Raw genomic sequence first — 19,464 nt, 5'->3', positions numbered from 1 at the left:
CTCTCTTCCAAAATATAAAAACAACTCTGTACAGAAGAGATAATACCAAAATATTCACAATGAGATCAACTAAAACTAGGGGTGATCCAATGGTTGGTATACTAATAATCTCAGAATAGATTTGTGGCTTACTACATGTCAAAACACAAACGATTACCTGTAGTAACCACCGCAACTCAACAATAACTTTGTGCATAAGGTAAAGGGCAAATCAATTAACAGAACAACTATTTCAGCATTTGAAAAGTCCTCTGGAACTACTTGCCATTTGATATCACTTATTTCAGATATTAAAAAGCCACAAGAAACACTAGGGAGATCAGACCCTGCGACTGACTCAGTTGGTTTAACAGGTCCACAGGTTTCTGTTAAAAACCCAGTAGATCAAGCCAGCCTTATCTCTTCCCCCAGTTTGCCCTAAAACACCTCGTAATCTGAATGGATTTATGCTTGACTGGTGTATAACTTTCCCAACACAGGATAAAAGTTAAAAAGTTTATCAGGCAGAAGATGTTTCTGCACTCCACTCCAGAGACAAATTTTATGAAATACCAATAAAACTTGCTAGCAAGAGTATGCATTACAAGGAAAATCCTGAGAAACTTTGTTCAGGAACTTGATTTCTTCTCTTAGACTTTTTCAATTTATTTATACTTCTCGGACAAAACACCCCCCCCCCCAAAACCTCCTGGGTATTCTAATTACTATTCCTGCCCAAAAGAAAGGGAGCAGCCTCTGCAGGTTTTAATAAATCAAATAAGAATCATTTTTATCTTTTGTCTTAAGGTACTTAGGTACTTGAAAGTATCAGGAGCTTGCAGCATTTCTCATTTATTTCTCAATCCATCCCAGAGACCTATAACGACCCACCAAGCTGCTTAACACAAGCCACTGAAACATCAACCTAAACCTGGATGATACACGTATTCTGACAAAAATAAAGAGGAAGAGTGGCCCTCATGTTGCTAAGCAACAGTTACTAAGCCAAGGCTACCACTGGAAATTCCAGGTACCTTACAGACAGAAGAGACTTGTGGCTGTAATGGAAGTCTAGAAATAAAGAGCCACTGCAAAAGGAAGAAGGCGTATGTTCACATTTCTCAGACTTGCGAGACAAAGGAAAAGCCCATTTTTCTGCAAACTATTTCCACTCTTCCCATCCAGCCTTACTTTCTCCCAAGAAGCTTTCCATGGGAAGGAACAATTCTATGTTTCTTTTCTTAAGGACAATTGTAGAATAAGGGTTTGGGATAGTACCATTTCTTTGGTATCACAGTTCCAAAGTATACTTCCAGAAGAGCCTCATCTTTCTCCGACTTTACTTAGTGATAGGGAAATGATGATCTAGCTCCTGTACTTAAGATTTGTGCACATCTTTAGTATCTCAGCATGCTCCTGAGATGCTACAACTGCTATGTGGCTGAAAAGACTGTAAATTAGGAGAGTAAAATACAGCAGCTTCCATCTAGACATTTTAAAGTGTTTACAAACAGCTGTAAATCTTCTGGGAAGTAGCCAGTTATATTTTTCCTGCAGTTTATTGTATTATACATACAAAATATTGTGGGTTGTTGTTGTTAGGAAATACATTGAAAGAAATCATACAAATGAGCTTATAAATGACACTCCCTATACGAGGATATGGAAATAAATCTGAAAGATCTGTCAGGCACCTTGATAAAATATTACATATGAAAATATTCTGCACCCTAGTCTCTCATCTTCCTGACTTCTTTGCATCTTCAAAAGAACTGTCACAATCAGTTCTGATATTATATATTCTACTATTCTAAGGCAGAGGGATGTATGCCTTCTTCTCTAAAACAGGCCACTGTGAATCACCCAACATTATTAGAGGGCTTTTATCCATGGAAATAACTGCGGACATTTGAACTTTTGGCTGGTGAAAAGATTTTTAAATACAGGGTAAAATATGTTTATTTTGTAGGGTATAAACAGATGTGCCCCCCGGGGGGGGGGGCTTAAACTCTTATTTGGAAACAGACTCTTGTTCCCACTTCTAGGGATGTGCACTAGAACACATGTATCCTCAAACATGCCAACATTTCTGTTCTCATATTGCAGAACACACAAATGCGAACAAAATGTAACAGCCATCGACTGGTGACTTAGACATATTTTCAACATTATTTATGCTTGCATGACAAGAAGTTCCTGCAGGATTCGGAAGAGTCCTGCTTCTCTACTCTGCATTGCTTTAAAACACAGTTATGCTTAACTATGACTTAAAATGAATGTGCAGAATACTGGTGCATGTGAACAAAACAGTAGCCATTTTGCTCCTTTCCTACTCGAGCTTCTACTTCGCTGTCTGGAGGGAAGCCATGGTTTGGCTTTGTGATACATCCAAACTCTGGTTGATGAGTTTGTCTCTCTGCAAACAAAACATGAAGGTTGCTTCTTGGCTTGCTTCTTGTGCTTTCTTTGGGGGAAAGAAACCACAAGCCCTCATTCAGGCGTAAGCCAAACCATGGCTTAGCTCCCTGCAGCACGGAAGGAGAAAAGCAGCCACAGTTTTAGCCTCATATACCAGCATGCTATGTTTTCACCTTTCTACCACAATGATGCTTAACTGTTGTTTAAAGTGATATGTAAACCAGTTTACAGACATGTGCATAGACAACATACTAGGGCATTCCAAAAAAGGGAAGTTCTATTAGCCAGCTTTTCCTCCCCACTGAGCCACATTATTTAAGTCTTGGAGCTCACAGAAACCTGACCAGACAGAGGATGAGATTATGGGCACCCCTTAGCTCCCCAAGGCACCTTCTTGGCCTGCCACACTGACTCAGTACTTCTCAGGTTCATGTATTGAAGAAGGAAGGTAGAAACAGGACACCACTGAGCCATATGAGCATCCTTCCACACACAAGCACAGCATCCACATGATGAAGGACTGTATCCTTCATATTTGTGCTATTTTTCCTGTCCTTTAATTGTGAAATAAAAAACCAGACAATAAACTGCATAATTAAAGATAAGCCTTTTTATAACTATTCACTGGAGTTAAGATGTAATTAAATACATTATTTAAGCAGCAGTTATCAGAATCAAAGAATGGCCATCTTTTACAGCCAAAAAATCCCAACCATATGGAATATGTGCAGAATTACTATTTTTGTTCAGAGAAGGAGGAGGAGGGGAAGAGACAGTGTGAAGTCATTCAAGCAGAATGATAACTAAACCAAACCCAGATCAAAGGAATAAAGAAGAAAGGCTGAAATGTGAAGCTGAAATATTTATTGCCTTCAAAACATCATCCCTGTCCTGTCCCTGGGCACTTTAATATTGTGAAGTTGCTAGAAAGCATTCTAAGTTGCATTCATCACTGCAGACAAATGAACAAAAAATTTAAGGAGACAACAGGCTTGTTCATTATTCAGTGGTTCTGAATCTAATATGGAATTTCTTGTTTAGGGTGGAAGAAAGCAAGCATTTAATTGAAGAATTGTATACAGTTTTGTGTATTTCGTAATGTTAACATCAAATAAACTGTATGCAGCATTTTTAGTACTAAACTACAACTGAAAACTCCTTTGGGTATTATTATTAATATTAGCATATCAAAAATGCAAAATTAAAAGTACATAATCCCCATATCCTATATACTAATAATGAACTAATTATCTGAGCATGGATACTTTTGCAACCAAAACAGCACCATCCATGCACAAGAGAAAGGTTCCAGCGAGCTTAGAGGTACTCAGCAGAAGAACAAAATCTTTAAGCAGGCAAAACCCTGAAGGGCACCCCATGGAAGACTGAGCATCTTTAGTGGGCAAGAAATGCTGACTGATTGTTGGTTGGGTTGGGGGACTGGCAAATGAAAATATGACAGGAGTGGTAATAGAATGGAGAATTAGAGGAGAGCAGCCAACTGGCTGGAACAATGAATATGGGGACTCCACACTACAACTTAATATTACAGAACTGACTGGTCCATCATAAGTACATAATCGTGAGTTGCCATGAGTACAAATTACAAATCTACCTGCAGCATTGTGGAAACAGTTTTAAAACAAAAACAAAATCCATAAGGGAAACATTCAGCAATTGATAATAAACATAATAAAATAGCAAATGCTTCAGTTATTCTGATGTCCAGTCTCTTCTAACAGCTAAGATAAAGCTCTCTTATTTTTGAGAGACCATTTCTGTATTATCAACACGTTTGTTAATTTAACCATTCCTGATGACAGTGAACTCCAAAATCCCAAAGGCATCCATAGGAAAAGATGGAAAATAGTGCTTCCAAATTGCAAACTTGATCTTTCAAGCCCTATTCAGAATAGGCTGACACCTTAACATTGGAACAATTTGTTTCTTAACGAGGAACAATTATGTTTGTCCACATTCAACAGTCCATCAGGACCAACACAGCCTCCCCAAGGAGCTATAGAGCTGAATGTTAGGGGCAGCCTACTCCAGTTCCTGGATGATCCGGGATAAAGCATCTGGGGCTTTGGAGTTGGCTGCCATCAATATGTCAGCTTTTGCAAAGATACAGCATAGCCATTTAAAAGCAAATACCTTTAAAAAAGAAGAGAAAAGTTTATTCACTACTGGAAACAACTGGGCTCCATTAGTTTAACTGACCAACGTGCTATTCTATAATGTTGATTAGAATTTGCTGAATGTTTCTCCTCCTAGTTTTTGGCTTTGGCTGTTTAAAATCTATTTTCACAATGCTGTTTGTAAGTCTGTTTGTAAACCAGATCTCAAAGGAAAAAAACAACTATCTGACTTTTAGAAGACATCTGAAGGCAGCCCTGTTTAGGGAAGCTTTTAAAATCTGAAGGACTATTGTATTTTAATATTGAGTTGGAAGCAGCCCAGAGTGGCTGGGGAAACCCAGGCAGATGGGCGGGGCATAAATAAATAAATAAATAAATAAATAAATAAATAAATAAATAAATAAAGGATATAGAATATGGAAGACTTGTTAGGTGTTTTGATGTATGTTTTTAATATGGTATCCAGTTGTTAAATACAAAGGAGACAGCACAGAACCCTAGACCAAAAGGTAAAAGCATTGAACTGGCATCTCCCATTGCTATCTCCTAGAATCCTAAGAGTCTGATACAGTTCTATTTCTGGATTGCTTATGAAAGCATCATGTTACTTACTTCAACCCCATTTTAACATATAAGCAGGATTAGAATATAAGCATAGTGTGTGGTTTATATGTATCAGTCTAGGATGGCAAAGAAGACTTGTTTCCCCACCCTCAGCCCTACTGGAAGTGGCATTTACAGCCTTGGCAGGGTGATGGGGAAATATGTTGCTGTTTCCCAGCCTCAGCGTGCCAGACGGGGTGATTTTACTGCTCCTCTCAGCTATGTGGAGGGCTGGGAAACATGACGAGACCCCAGAGAGCCAATTACTTAGGCTTAGCTCCTGGTGGGTGGGGATCCCAGGGCAGACCTGGGTGAAGACTTTGTCCATCCAGATCCACTCTGGGAGTATTTAAGGGGAGCTGAAGGGGACTGGAAACCCCACAGTTTACATCCGGCTTTCCCTCCTACCCTCCCTTTATTGCACTCGTTTATGGTCTGTCCTCTCAGGAGGCAACAACCCTGCATTGACTTTCCTTTGGGTAATTTAGTGGTCACTGTTTTCAGAGGCAGGGAGGAATTTGCCCTACAGAGTGATTGTCTGGGTTTGCGGGCTTGGCCTTCCTGATAACAATCATCGCAACTTTATAGTGGAAGAGGCACTGGGTGGGATTTCTGATGGGGATGGGTGGTGGGGAGGGACTTCAGTTTGGATGGATAGCTTCCAATATGATTTTAAGGTTCTAGATGCATAAGAATAGTTGATAGGCACTGACATACAGTGTGAGCATGCAATACGTTCAGTTACAATAACAAAACTGAAGAAAACTAAATAAATTCTTCTAAAATGCTAGTTCATTTCACAGCATGTAATATTACTTTGTAACCATCAAGTTATTTATCATGGTGGTGAATCCATCACCTACTGTACCTATCCTGTTGAAGACACATCCACTAGTACATCTCTAAAGAGAAATCAAGTGCAGAAAGGTTTTTTAATTTATTTATGTTTTAGTTATAAGCATCTCACTGGCATTAATAGGCCCTGTGGAGAAATAAGGCGTGGGATCAGTTTTGAAACAGTTAACGGGATACTTATTCTTTTAAATGGCGACTATAAAACAAAGGTTTCCACATATTTTCTATTTTCTGTTCATACTTTACGTTGTGCCCCCTAGAGTGAGGGTTATGTCAGCATGTTCACTAGAACTAAAGGAATGTTTACAATATGATGGAAACTTTGACTGCTTTGGGACTAAATGGTTTCAGATGCTCAGAGTACCAAGTGGAGAACAGATGCTTTCCCCCAATGATTTAGGAGTAGAGGAAGAATATTAAAGTTGGGGGGGGGGGGAATAATCAAACTCTTCAGCCCTGCATATATCATTGTTTTTAAATCACAAAGATCACTACTCTCATCATGATACAACTCTTTTAATGAGCAGAGTACTTAGCATCTATATAATGCCACGAACAAAGTATTGAGCCCCTATAACATATCAGCTTTGCCATTGCATGTTAAAATGTTCAGAAACTTGGTCCCTGTGTTTAGAAACCTCTGCGTTCCCAGATCTGCAGGATAAGGACGCCAAAACAATTGTGACACCCACACTAAATAAACAACCTTGACATTCTCCAATTTAGCTATGGAGGTTCCAGAATCTCAGGGATTCACATGATACCTTCCTGGTCTGCAGTGAGACAAAGCAAGGTCTCAGGTCTTCCTAGTTTTCTGCAGTAGAGTCCTCTGAGTTAAAGGATGTCAGTACCGTATCTTCAGGCTGGGCGTGGGGTGTGAAACTCTGGTTCCTGACATATATAAGGTAAAGGTACCCCTGCCCGTACGGGCCAGTCTTGACAGACTCTAGGGTTGTGCGCCCATCTCACTCAAGAGGCCGGGGGCCAGCGCTGTCCGGAGACACTTCCGGGTCACGTGGCCAGCGTGACATCGCTGCTCTGGCGAGCCAGAGCCGCACACGGAAACGCCGTTTACCTTCCCGCTAGTAAGCGGTCCCTATTTATCTACTTGCACCCGGGGGTGCTTTCGAACTGCTAGGTTGGCAGGCGCTGGGACCGAGCAACGGGAGTGCACCCCGCCGCGGGGATTCGAACCGCCGACCTTTCGATCGGCAAGCCCTAGGCACTGAGGCTTTTACCCACAGCGCCACCCGTGTCCCCCTGACATATATAACAGTGAGTAATTAAAGAGTGGGCATACCCCTTGCATAGTATCTAGCGGGATATTAATTCAGGCTGCTCCATGTTCAACCTCTGGCTTTCAGTTCTAAACCACAATCTCAAATGATTTGGAAACTTCTTCCTACAGAAATGTGATGTGCTACCCAGTGAAAGCAGGAAGAAAATTGAATCTTGCCAAATAAATTTTCAGAAGCGACTTCATGAATGACACATTACCTAAGCCACAATTAAATAACATTAAAGTAGACACCACTTCTAAAAAAAATGGCTCTGTGCAAATCTTCCACTGGTTATCTCCAATATTCATTTATGCAAAAAATGGCAGGTCTGTAACTAGCAATATGGAAGGCAAGTCTTATCCGATATCTTCCCCCACCATCCTCATACACACTTAGTTTAGCCCATATGCAGCTCTGTGTCTTGTCTGGCTTGGAAACAGAATCACCAAACCAAATCACCAAACCTTATGGGTTGCCTCTGAATCTGCTTACCCAACAAATGGCTCTCTGTGAATTTTGCACCAGTAAAATCTTAGCTAATTCTGAAAGAAGAATATTATAAATTTTATAGTTGATGTCCAGGGCACATTAGATCAAAACCACCAATCCTAGTAACACAATATAAAGCACATGGGTATGCAGGCCAACATGCCAAAGGACAATTTGTGAAACTATAACACTAAAGGGGTGGGGGAGAAGCACTCAAAATTATAGGCCTAACAGACAACATAAAAACTGCCAAATTGCTGGGTCCAAATGGAATTCACTCAAGAATTCTCAAAGAACTCAAATGCTGATCTTCTGACAAGAACATGTAACTTGACCTTCAGAACAGCCTCCATACCTGAGGCCTGGAAAGGAGTCAATGTAACATCGATTTTTAAAAAAGGGACAGGGGGGGGGGGTGTCCTGGAAATTACAGACTATCAGCTTAACATCTTTGCAAGGAAACTTGGTCGAGAGGGCGATTTTAAAACAAGACAACCAAAAAAACCAAGCATATACAGTGGTACCTCAGGTTACATACGCTTCAGGTTACATACTACGCTAAGCCAGAAATAGTGCTTCAGGTTAAGAACTTTGCTTCAGGCTGAGAACAGAAATCGTGCTCTGGCGGCACGGCGGCAGCAGGAGGCCCCATTAGCTAAAGTGGTGCTTCAGGTTAAGAACAGTTTCAGGTTAAGTACGGACCTCCGGAAGGAATTAAGTACTTAACCCGAGGTACCGCTGTAGAAGAATAAGTCTTACTGAAGCAGGACCAGCAGGGTTTCCACAAGGGCAACTCCTGGACAACCCATAAAGCTGAATGTTGGAAGATTCAGGACAGATAAAATAAAGCACTTCTTCATGTAGCGCATAGTTGAACTATGGAACTTGCTCCCACAAGAAGCAGTGATGGCCAGCAATCTCAATGGCTTCAAAAGAGGATTAGAGAAATTCATGGAGGAGAGGGCTATTGATGGCTGCTAGTCATGATAACTATGGACTTCCTCCACAGTTGGAGGCCATGATGCTTCTGAATACCAGTTGCTGGAAACCATTTTTTTTTTGGGGGGGGGGAGTGCTCTTGTGTTTGAATTTTGCTTGGGGGTTTCCCATAGTCATCTGTTTGGCCACTATGAAAACAGAATGATGGACCAGATAGGTTCATTGGCCTGATCCAGCAGGCTTTTCTCATATTAGAAGTTGGGGAATGCTGAGTTCTAGAAGCAATGAGGTTGCTGGTTATCATACAATTTGATTGTGTACGTGACTGAATTCTTCTATTAAGCTCAACATGATGTGTTCAGGTACTCGTCATATTGATGTACCACAAAGGTATCACAATGATTTAGACATATATATCATACAAAGGGTGATAATTCCTAAATAGATGTCAAGACAACTTTAATTGAGAGGGACAAGCTTTTTGATGGGTGATGAAGACATTTCAGGAGTCTAATGCTGTAATATGACAAACATCTTGTTCATATGAAGCAAGGCACGCCAGGCAAGCAATTACTGTAGAAGTTATGTAAGTCTTCCTGCCATTACCAACAACGGTGTTATCAACTTTTCTCACAATGTCACAATCTACTAAAAAACAACAACACCTCAGTAAGCACACTAAGCATTCAAACCCTCAGAAGTCACCGAAGAACCACATTACTCCCAACACATATTGTTACAAAGAGACAAAATTGTTTTTTTATTCATGTATTCCCAAAGAACAAGACAATAAATTTTAAAAAGTATTCTTAACGGGCTATCTTATCCAAATGATCATGATTTCATACCAACTTCTGCATATTGTGGAAAAGAAGTCTGTACAGTATATGATACAGTCACTGAGATTTTGTAAAGCTTGACCTTCCAAACACTGACATTGTGCAAATCCTTTCATTTTAAACAATATCTGATCAGATGATTACACTGAAGAAAGAGAAGTGGCACTACCTTCTTACATAAAAAATAGAATGAATTTAAAGCAGTTGGTGGGTGAGCATTCGCTCTATAACATCAGCGCTTGCAACAGCTTTAGGCTTGGCTCCCAAGACAGGTAAGGAAAGTAACATAAAGGTTCATCATCATAATCTCCATCACCAAACACTTGACCACAGATCACATCCACATATGCTTTTGACAATTTAATGTGTGTTTGAAAAAGCTTCAGCACTATTCTTCACCCATTTCACTCACCAAGCTATGTGAGTGTGAGTGGAAAATTATGGCCTATGGATAACATATTTGCAGAAAACAACTACAATCAAAGCAAATATAGTAACAGTGCAATTCTATGCATGTCTACTCATAACTAAGTCCCACTGATCTCAGTTAAGGCTTTCTCCCAGGAAACTATGTAGAGCAAGGACGGGGAACCTGTTGCCATTCAGATGTTGTCCAGTTCTTGTCAGCTCCAGCCAACATGGACAATGGCCAGTGATAGCTGTAGTCCACAACATGTGGAACTCCACAGGTCCCCTTTCTCTGGTAGAGATCACTTTGAAAAATAATATCTGATCTCACACGAGAGTAGTGTTAAGTGAAGTAACTCTGTGGTCCCCGGTCCATCCCCCCCCCCAATTTACGGATCACACCAACACCTTACTGTGGAATATCAGTTTATTGTGTAAGTAAATACTGTGTAAGTAAGCTGAACAGGATACAAGAATGAAGTGTATTCCTGCTCTGATATTTACAGCATACACATAAGTAGTTTACTTATGGAACTGTGCCAGCCCACTAGTAGTTGATCTGTGATTCATGTAGATCAATCAATGTACCACAAACCGTATCAGGTCCCTGTGCAAAGATCACCAGTGAAAGAATGAGAACAGCTGGAAAAGTAAATTAATGACAGCACTTGCAAGTCACATATCGGAAAACAATATCCCTGTGCAAATAGCTTAGACAACTATCAGATCTTAGAATCACCAATATTACACATAACATTTCAGAGCTGACAGCAAAGCAGGCTATATGGAACTAAATGATTTGCTAATGTAATACATACCCCACTTAAAGCACAGCGTACATGGTGCTCCTAACAATATCCATCTAAGTACTTAATAGGCCCTGATGTACTTAAAGAACATGCTCTGGATCTTAGTTTCATTGCATGCATGCCCGTACACATTTTTAATTGGCCAGGTCATTTTGTTTATGAATATATCTTCTTTCATCCATTTTTTACTATGCTTACCATTTTTTACATTTCTTAACCTACCCAACCCGGCTTTTTCAACACACACTTAAAAACTCCACTTTTCAGCATCTGGTGTCTACTCTGTATATACTTAGCAATGTAATCCCAGTCCCCCATTTTCTGTATTCATTGCAAATGAGATTATATCGAGAAAGGTTTAGCCTAATAAGTGATCTGTCCCTCATAACATGCCATTATGATTCAACTAACATACAGTAATCAGAAAGAACCTCCCTTGCCCTAAGTAATTATATAGGCATTATGTGTTCAGTCATGGTGTGTAGACATTTTAAATTACTTTCTAAAGAAACACTAACTTATATTAAAGCAATTTCCACTAAGGAGAACATGGCAGTGACTAGTTTGCCAACATTAAATATAAATCAGCATTGACAGGAAATGTGCAGCAATTACGAGAACTGCAAAGCAGTAAAGAGTATTTTTTAAACAAGCTTCCACTGGAAGCATAGGCACATTAATAAGAATTCAAACCCGCAAATCTGCTGGGCTGGAGCAAGTTAGGAGATGGCCTATGTCCCCTGGCAGAAGGGAGTCTTATCTGTGGAAATACCCCTACTAGCAGAAGTCGGCTGAGGACCATGAAGGCTCTGTGGCTTCAGATGGAGTGTAGCTGTATGGAGACTGGCTGCTTGTGGCAGGAGCCAGTGCCTCCCTTGAAATATGCCTTGGTGGTACTCCAGGAAGGTGCTGGGGGGAAGGAACATAGCTCAAGTAAATGACCATCTCCATGCAGGGAGTGCATGGCAATGAGGGTTTCACAGTCTCCCTGGACCATGCTAAGCACTCACCATGAGATATGGAAAACATTCCCCATTGCTTGTGGAAAGGGTGGCAGATGTGCCAGAAGCATGAAATATGGCAGAGTCAGTTATAACGTATACAGTAAATTACAAAACGCCATCCTAAATTTAAAGTAGCAGCAACCACCCTATTATTTCCTAGTTGGAAACATTTAGTTTCATGATACTTTAATGCAAGAGCAAGACTAGACTTTGGAATACAATGTAACTACAACTTTAATTGTCATAAAGGTGGATACAGAATAAAACAGTAACTTACTGCAACAAACAATCTATATACCTAAAGACTGCTTCTTTATCTGATGGGCAGACTGAAAAAACCAGTCATTATAGCATGGAAATATTTTTACCGTAGACATAAGCATAACACAATTCTTTTAGATGCTTACATTTTATTTCTTGGTTTAGGGGATTAAAGCAAACAAACAAAGCTTTGCTCTATTTAACTTAATAACGTTTCCTGTTCAAACCCGCATTTGTTTGCTTGAACAACACTCAACCGAATCAAATTCTGGTCATTCATTCATTTGACTTGTATGCCTTCGTCCAAAGATTATCGGGCAGCTGACAACATAATACAACATGAGAGCACAAATATTACAAAATGAAAACCAATACCCCCCCCAAAAAAACCATTTTAAAGACGATAGAATGTTAATCATCCAAAGGTCTGGTTATCAGAGAGAAATGGGACTGCAAAATTGCTCCATCTCCTTTGCTCTACTCCAAGCCCAGTTCCATCAGGCTCCTCCCTGAATTGTCATCTAGCAACAGCCATTTAATCCGAGAACGGGGGGGGGGGGGATCTGCAGGGGCTCTACATCAGTGTTGCTGAAAAATAGTAACTTTTAGCTCTTCCTCTCCTAGAGATCTTTTCATTCCAAATGATCGTTACAAGAACTCTATGCCTAAGTTCTCTTCCCCGCCTCCATCCCTTTTCAGTTTGCATTGCCTTTTAGATTGTGAGGGGATGAGTGGGAGAATGCCCCATTGTGCAAGTCCCACTGTGTAAGTTAATGCCTTTGCACAGAGCTTGCACTGATAGGACTCATAAGGTAATTGCTACTCTTATGGTTTTGCTTTGGAGAAAACAAGCCATTAACAGTGTACTGTGTTTACAGTTTAAAGTAAGGTATTCTCTGCAACATATATACCAATAAACAGCACAGCCCTACTCAAAAGTAAGTCCAAGTGAATTCAGTGGGGTTTACTCCCAAGTCGGGATGGGGACAAAATTCAATTTGATTCACCTTTAAAGATGAACCTGCCTAATTTCCACATTCAGAAAAAATACATAAACTGAAGCCATCCTTCAAAATTCACATTTCTACGAAACTTGCAATGCTGTTCCCCAACCAAGTAATCTGTACATAAACGGGTATACTAGGGCAAAATGGGCATAAAAATGCATTTACTGGTCAAAATTGCTTTGCAAAAATATGTAGATTATGCGGAATTGTGTATATTCCTTTCTGCAGCAGCGCTGTTAGCAGAGGGACTCAGCAGCAGTGGCGGTTTCACCAGCGATATACCGCTGAGTGAAACCAACATTGCACTCTGCCCTCATACAACACAGAGGACGAAACAAGCTGTATTGGCAAGGCGCCAATATAGCTTGTTCCTCCCTCTGCATCTTTAAACTGCTCAACAGAGGACAAGTGTGCAGCTGCCCTTACCTCAACCAAGCAGTTAAAGGAGCCCCCAGCCCAACGCTGGCTCCCGCGAGCCAGTGGTGGGGGCTCCATGAAACTGCTCAGCTGAGGGGAACGCAGTTGGCGCTCCTCACAGCAAGCAGTTAAAGGAGCACTGATGCTCTGCCTGCTTGCGGCGGGACTGTCTCAGCTGGGGAATGGGAACCTTCCCTCCACCCAGCTGTGCTGGGCAAATAAGTTGTGTTGTCCTAGCCCACAAGCGCCTGGGTGAAACCACCTCAGCTCCCGAGGTGAGAGCTGGAGCAGTTTCACCAGGTGCCTCATGGGCAGAGACCAATGCAGATTGTTTTTTCAAACTGCGACGTTTGGTTGGCGATACACCGTGATGTTGAAAAGCTAACATCGCCTAGTCCTACTGTGTGTTATGTTTGTTATCTAAGAAATAACATATTTGTGTCCCTCTAGAAAAATCTGAATGAGTTTCACATGATGAAAAGGACAGGATACTTGTTAAACTGCCCTAAAATATTGTTCACCTCTCTTAAACCAGCAACTAGTAAAACTCAAACTGCATGACTTCTTTGACTCTAGTTTGGATGTGAAAAGAATACACCTATGTATGGTTGTTTAATCATATTGATTTTTAATTGTGATCTTATTGCTTCTTTTATTTCTTACATATTGTGTTTTATTGTATTACAATCCGAATTCTATGGAATTGCAAAGTTCACAAAGTGCAGGGCTTTCAAAGTTTGCAATCAATTGGTTGGGCACTTGGGAAATACTGCACAAGGGATTTTGCAGGCACTGAACTTTGTGAGATGTAGGGAAGGTGGTTGGGCGTGACCAAAATGGCCTAGCAAACCAAATTGGGAGGCCTGTCCAACTACACTTGGCCCATGTAGACACTTGGTTCCGCACTTGGTTCCGCACCAGTCATCTATAGTCTCTAACCACATGGTTAAGATCAGTGTTACCATGCAGCAACTGTCTAGATTTTCAAGCAACACAGAGGGATGATAAGCTGTTTAATAGTTGTTGTGCAGCTTTTGGTATAACCCATATCCATTTCTCTGGATTAATGGGAGTGACTACATCTTCACTGCTACGGTGGCCCTAATCTAGCAAGCATTTGTAAGATAGTAACAGAAGGAACGTAATAGAGGGAAGAAAAGAATCTTGCAGCTGCTCTTTTTCTAGTCCCAGAATTCAAAAGAAATGTGGAACTGAATAGACCAGTTCAGAGTCAGCTTCTGATCTAGTAAATTTCACTCCTGAAATAAATTTCACACTCCCCCCCCCCCTTTTAAGGGGCTGCATAAATCATTTAAGATATTTAAGCATCCTTTCACTTAGGAAAACCAGGAAGTGCAATTAAAAATAACAGTTTCAAAAACTGCCAAAAAACAGTTTCAAAACTGTTTTGTGTATGGAGTGGAAGCAGTATATTATCAGTCACAGGTACCATACTGCAGGCACTCAGAATCATGCTAAAAGGGACACATTTCTATCTCAAGTGTGCTGGCTATGTTTCTGTTTTTCTGTCACAGAGCTTGAAACACTACAAGTCAGTCTCACATGAGATGATGGTGAAACAAAACAGCTGCTCACACGCAGAAGCACATTGCCCAGAAGCAATGAGACCCCTATAATATTGCCTCAAATCTCTGAAAAATTATCTGTACATAGTCTAAACATCTGCCAAGTTGAGAACTTATAAAGGCATAGTATAAGCACACACATGAAATAAACACAAAACACTACACACACACACACCACCCCTTTCAACATATAGCTGTTTTACCCCCTTTCCTTCCCATGCAGAATATATGCTTCTGGGTTCTGCATGATTATCAGGTGTACATAATCAGGCCATACATCTATTCCCTGAAAACACACAATACAGCCTTTATTCCTTGATATGCTGCTATTACCTAAAAAGAACTGTGAGAACACCATAAGATAATATTTTAATGTGAGTATGAGCATCATCTTTGGGATTTAAATTAATACTGCAGCCATCAACACTAAATGCTCTCAGTGTAAATGCTCTCTCATCTCAGTGTGCTGGAATATTTATTAGGGTTGAACTAAAAAGAAGAGTTTGTGGTTTTTGCCAAAGCTTTCATCTGCTGAAAAATGCACACAGCTTTAGCAGTTGGGGGTTGGAATTGGGAAAATGCACTCACTTATTCAGAGTCAGGACAGGGAGCTTTGACTTGGCTCTTAAATGGTTTTGTAATGTTGTCATATAGAATAAGTTACAGGTAGGTAGCCGTGTTGGTCGGCCGTAGTCGGAACAAAATTAAAAAATTCCTTCCAGTTGCACATTACAAACTTAGTTGGTCTCTAAGGTGCTACTAGGGACGCGGGTGGTGCTGTGGGTTAAACCACAGAGCCTAGGATTTGCCGATCAGAAGGTCGGCGGTTCGAATCCCCGTGACGGGGTGAGCTCCCGTTGCTCGGTCCCTGCTCCTGCCAACCTAGCAGTTCGAAAGCACGTCAAAGTGCAAGTAGATAAATAGGTACCGCTTTGGCGGAAAGTTAAACAGCGTTTCCATGTGCTGCTCTGGTTCGCCAGAAGCGGCTTAGTCATGCTGGCCACGTGACCCAGAAGCTGTACGCCGGCTCCCTCAGCCAATAAAGCGAGATGAGCGCCACAACCCCAGAGTCATCCACAACTGGACCTGACGGTCAGGGGTCCCTTTACCTTTTTAGGTGCTACTGGAAGGAATTTTTTTATATAGGATAAGGTGGACCATCATTTCATCCATGCAAACCCTGACTTTCAGGAGGAAAGTGGGGGAGCACTTGGGTGACAGTCTTGAAGCAGCAACAGAGAGGGTAAAAATATTGCTACAAGCTCAGATAGTTTTTATACTTTTGAAACTCAAAGAATATTTACAGAGCACTGCTCTGTACAGATCTATATTTCACACTGAATAAACAAAATACAATATATATTTGCATCACCATATTGTCTTTGCTTTGTTATATTATTGCTTATAAAAGCTATAAGCAAAAGGCGACATTAAACTCTGCATGAACAGGAACTTTTCAAATGCCATAAAAAACCCACAACTGGATATGCACAATTAACACAGGCAGCAATTTTAATCTCCGGACCTAACTGTTTTTAATCACATACTGGGTGACGCTTTTTGGTTAGACAGTAGAAAGAAAGAACAGCACTCTTCTTAAGAGTTTGATGCCTTTTCTTGAGAAGAGCTCCTTGCCTACAATGAAGACAGCCCTTTTCTTTTTACACTGAGAAATGAGGCAGTGGCGTAGCGTGGGTTGTCAGCACCCGGGGCAAGGCAAGTAATTTGCGCCCCCTAACCCGTGGATTTGCGCCCCCTAACCCGTGGATTTGTGCCCCCTAACCCGTGGATTTGCCCTAACCCCAGATGTTGCGCCCGGTGCGGCCGGCCCCCCCCTGCACCCCCCAGCTACACCACTGAAATGAGGATATAGTGAAAGTATCCAAATAGCAGAGTTAAGTGGAACTTCACCACTCCTGATTCTATTTGATGGCTAAGAGCCACCTCTCTCCATCATGTATATTTAGATACAAGCATGACTCCAGTATCAACAAAACCTACATATGTATTAGGATAATAACACTATATGAATTTATATAATGTATAGGAATGTATGGGAGTATATTACATTGCATTTTTGTGTGTGTGTGTGTGTGTGTGTGTGTGTATTTCTCTCTCTTTCTTATACACATCTTTGTTCTCCCCACCCCCTCACGTCTCCCCTTTTTTCCTTTGTATCAATTTATTTCTTTATAGCCGAGATTCTTTCAATAAAAATATTAATATTTAAAAAACAAAACATAATCTTCCTCAGGAACATTCTGGAGCCATTTTACTCACCTCAGCATGTCTTCCATTTTTCGTATTCTCCTATGAGAATCCTTTCTCTCCTTCTCAAAGTCATTCTGCAACCCATGCATCTAACATTTAAAAAAGAAAAAGAGTTACATTCCAGCCATCACACACCCTGATAACCGTGACATATTGTCACTGCCATTCATTCTCTGAGGTCTTCCACAACAGACTCTATGTGAGGCTGGATTTGAAGATGGTTCTGAAGCTTCAGCTAATGCAGAATACAGCAGCCTGCCCATTAACCAGCACAGACCACTATTCTCACATACAGTGGTACCTCGGGTTAAGAACTTACTTAGTTCCGGAGGTCCGTTCTTAACCTGAAACTGTTCTTAACCTGGGTTAAGAACTTACTTAGTTCCGGAGGTCCGTTCTTAACCTGAAACTGTTCTTAACCTGAAGCTAATGTGGCCTCCCACTGCCGCTGCATGACTTCTGTTCTCATCCTGAAGCAAAGTTCTTAACCCAAGGTACTATTTCTGGGTTAGTGGAGTCTGTAACCTAAAGCGTCTGTAACCTGAAGCATCTATAACCCGAGGTACCACTGTATCACCTGTTTTGAAATACAGTCGTACCTAAGTTCCCAAACGCCTTGCGAGTCAAATGTTTTGGCTCCCGAATGCCACAAACCCAGAAGTGAGTATTCCAGTTTGCAAACATTCTTTGGAACCTGAACATCTGACACAGCTTCCGTGCTTCCAATTGGCTGCAGAAGCTTACTGCAGCTAATTGGAAGCCGCACCTTGGTTTCCGAACATTTTGGAAGTCAAACGGACTTCTGGAATGGATTCCGTTCGACTTCCGATGTACCACTGTATCTGCAATTGTCCCAGTTTGTTCTCCAATCCAATATTAAGGGCTTATTTAAGGCAGAGCTTTCCAAACTGTGTGTTACGACATATCTGGTATGCCCTGCGGATGACCTTAGATTGGTCTCAACTAGGGCCAGAGCCTTTTCAATACTGGCCCCGACTTGGTGGAATGCTCTGTCACAAGAGACTAGGGCCCTGTGGGACTTGACATCTTTCTGCAGGGCCTGCAAGACAGAGCTGTTCCACCTGGCCTTTGGTTTGGACTCAGTCTGACCCTTATGTTTCCCTCCCCTTACGGTTTTGATCTATGGGCTACTTCTAAAACGAGGCTGCATTTTAAATTGTATTTTAACCTGTATTTTAAATTGTCCCCCCCCCCCATTATGATTTTATTGTAATTTTACTGGTGTTAGCCGCCCTGAGCCCGGCTCTGGCCAGGGTATAAATAAAATTTATTATTATTATTATTATTATTATTATTATTAGCATGTCAGCTGCAATGTGTGTGTTGCGTGAACGCTCCCTGCACTCCTCCCAGGGCTGGAAAGGGCCAGTCTATAGTCTATTTCCTGCAAAAGCCTACTCCTGCCTTTGTCTACTAGAGTTGCAAGTAAGCCCAACCAGTGATGCAAGTGAACTTGGGACAAAGCTAAGTGAGCATAAGCCAGATAGTCAGGTAAAATACAGTAGTGTTAAGAAATAAAACAGCATAACTGAGAGTTTTAAATGTTTCTTTAAAAATTTACTTCTTGTTAGTGGAACTTGCCAGGGAGAGCTTTGTCCCTTTTGCCACCTTGTACTGCAAAGAAGATTGAACGCTGCCATCTCGCCATTCTTGACCAATGTGATCACAGATTTTACATACTCTAGATATTTCTCACTACGTCGTCCTCAATTAAATAAGTCAAAAGTTATGGAAAGCCATGAAGATCAGCTAATATACCTATGACTGTAATGTCTGGTTGCTAGCAATTCTGCTCTGTAGTGGGTCTTTTACTTTGAGGTCTGCTTTTCTTTATCGGTCCAACAGAGTCAAAACTTTAAACTTGCTAGACATATGTTCCCAGTGCTTTTGCCCAAGGCAGAATAGGTGTTAAGGTTGTTTCTTCCTTTGATATGGTTCTGATACCTATGTGGAACTGTCAACCTCATGTCTGTTGCAGAGATAGTTCTCCTCATTTGTCTAGTGGAGTTTTCAAGCTTAATATGCTGCGATAAATAAAATAATAACACTAGAATACGTCTGTTGAATTAGCCCCTACTAATGTAGTTGCATTTAATGGCTGTTTTTATGCCTTGTAGGTAAACCACAAATGGCTAATAAT

The 19,464-nt window shown here is 41.0% G+C and overlaps 1 protein-coding gene across 4 annotated transcripts in view; it reads right to left on the bottom strand.

Annotated features, from left to right (window-relative positions):
* CEP112 (centrosomal protein 112) overlaps positions 1-19,464 on the bottom strand; it is a 212,625-nt gene that overhangs the window by 129,592 nt on the left and 63,569 nt on the right. For all 4 annotated transcript variants that reach the window (XM_028713174.2, XM_028713148.2, XM_028713183.2 and 1 more), the window contains one exon: positions 17,313-17,392. In XM_028713174.2, coding sequence (XP_028569007.2) covers positions 17,313-17,392 — 80 coding nt within the window. The remainder of the gene's footprint in view (positions 1-17,312; positions 17,393-19,464) is intronic.

Source organism: Podarcis muralis, chromosome 2 (genome assembly GCF_964188315.1).
Source record: "Podarcis muralis chromosome 2, rPodMur119.hap1.1, whole genome shotgun sequence".
In the NCBI taxonomy this organism is placed as follows: Eukaryota; Metazoa; Chordata; class Lepidosauria; order Squamata; family Lacertidae; genus Podarcis; species Podarcis muralis.
Note: the sequence above shows the minus strand (reverse complement) of the source record. Positions and strands in the feature narration are given on the sequence as shown.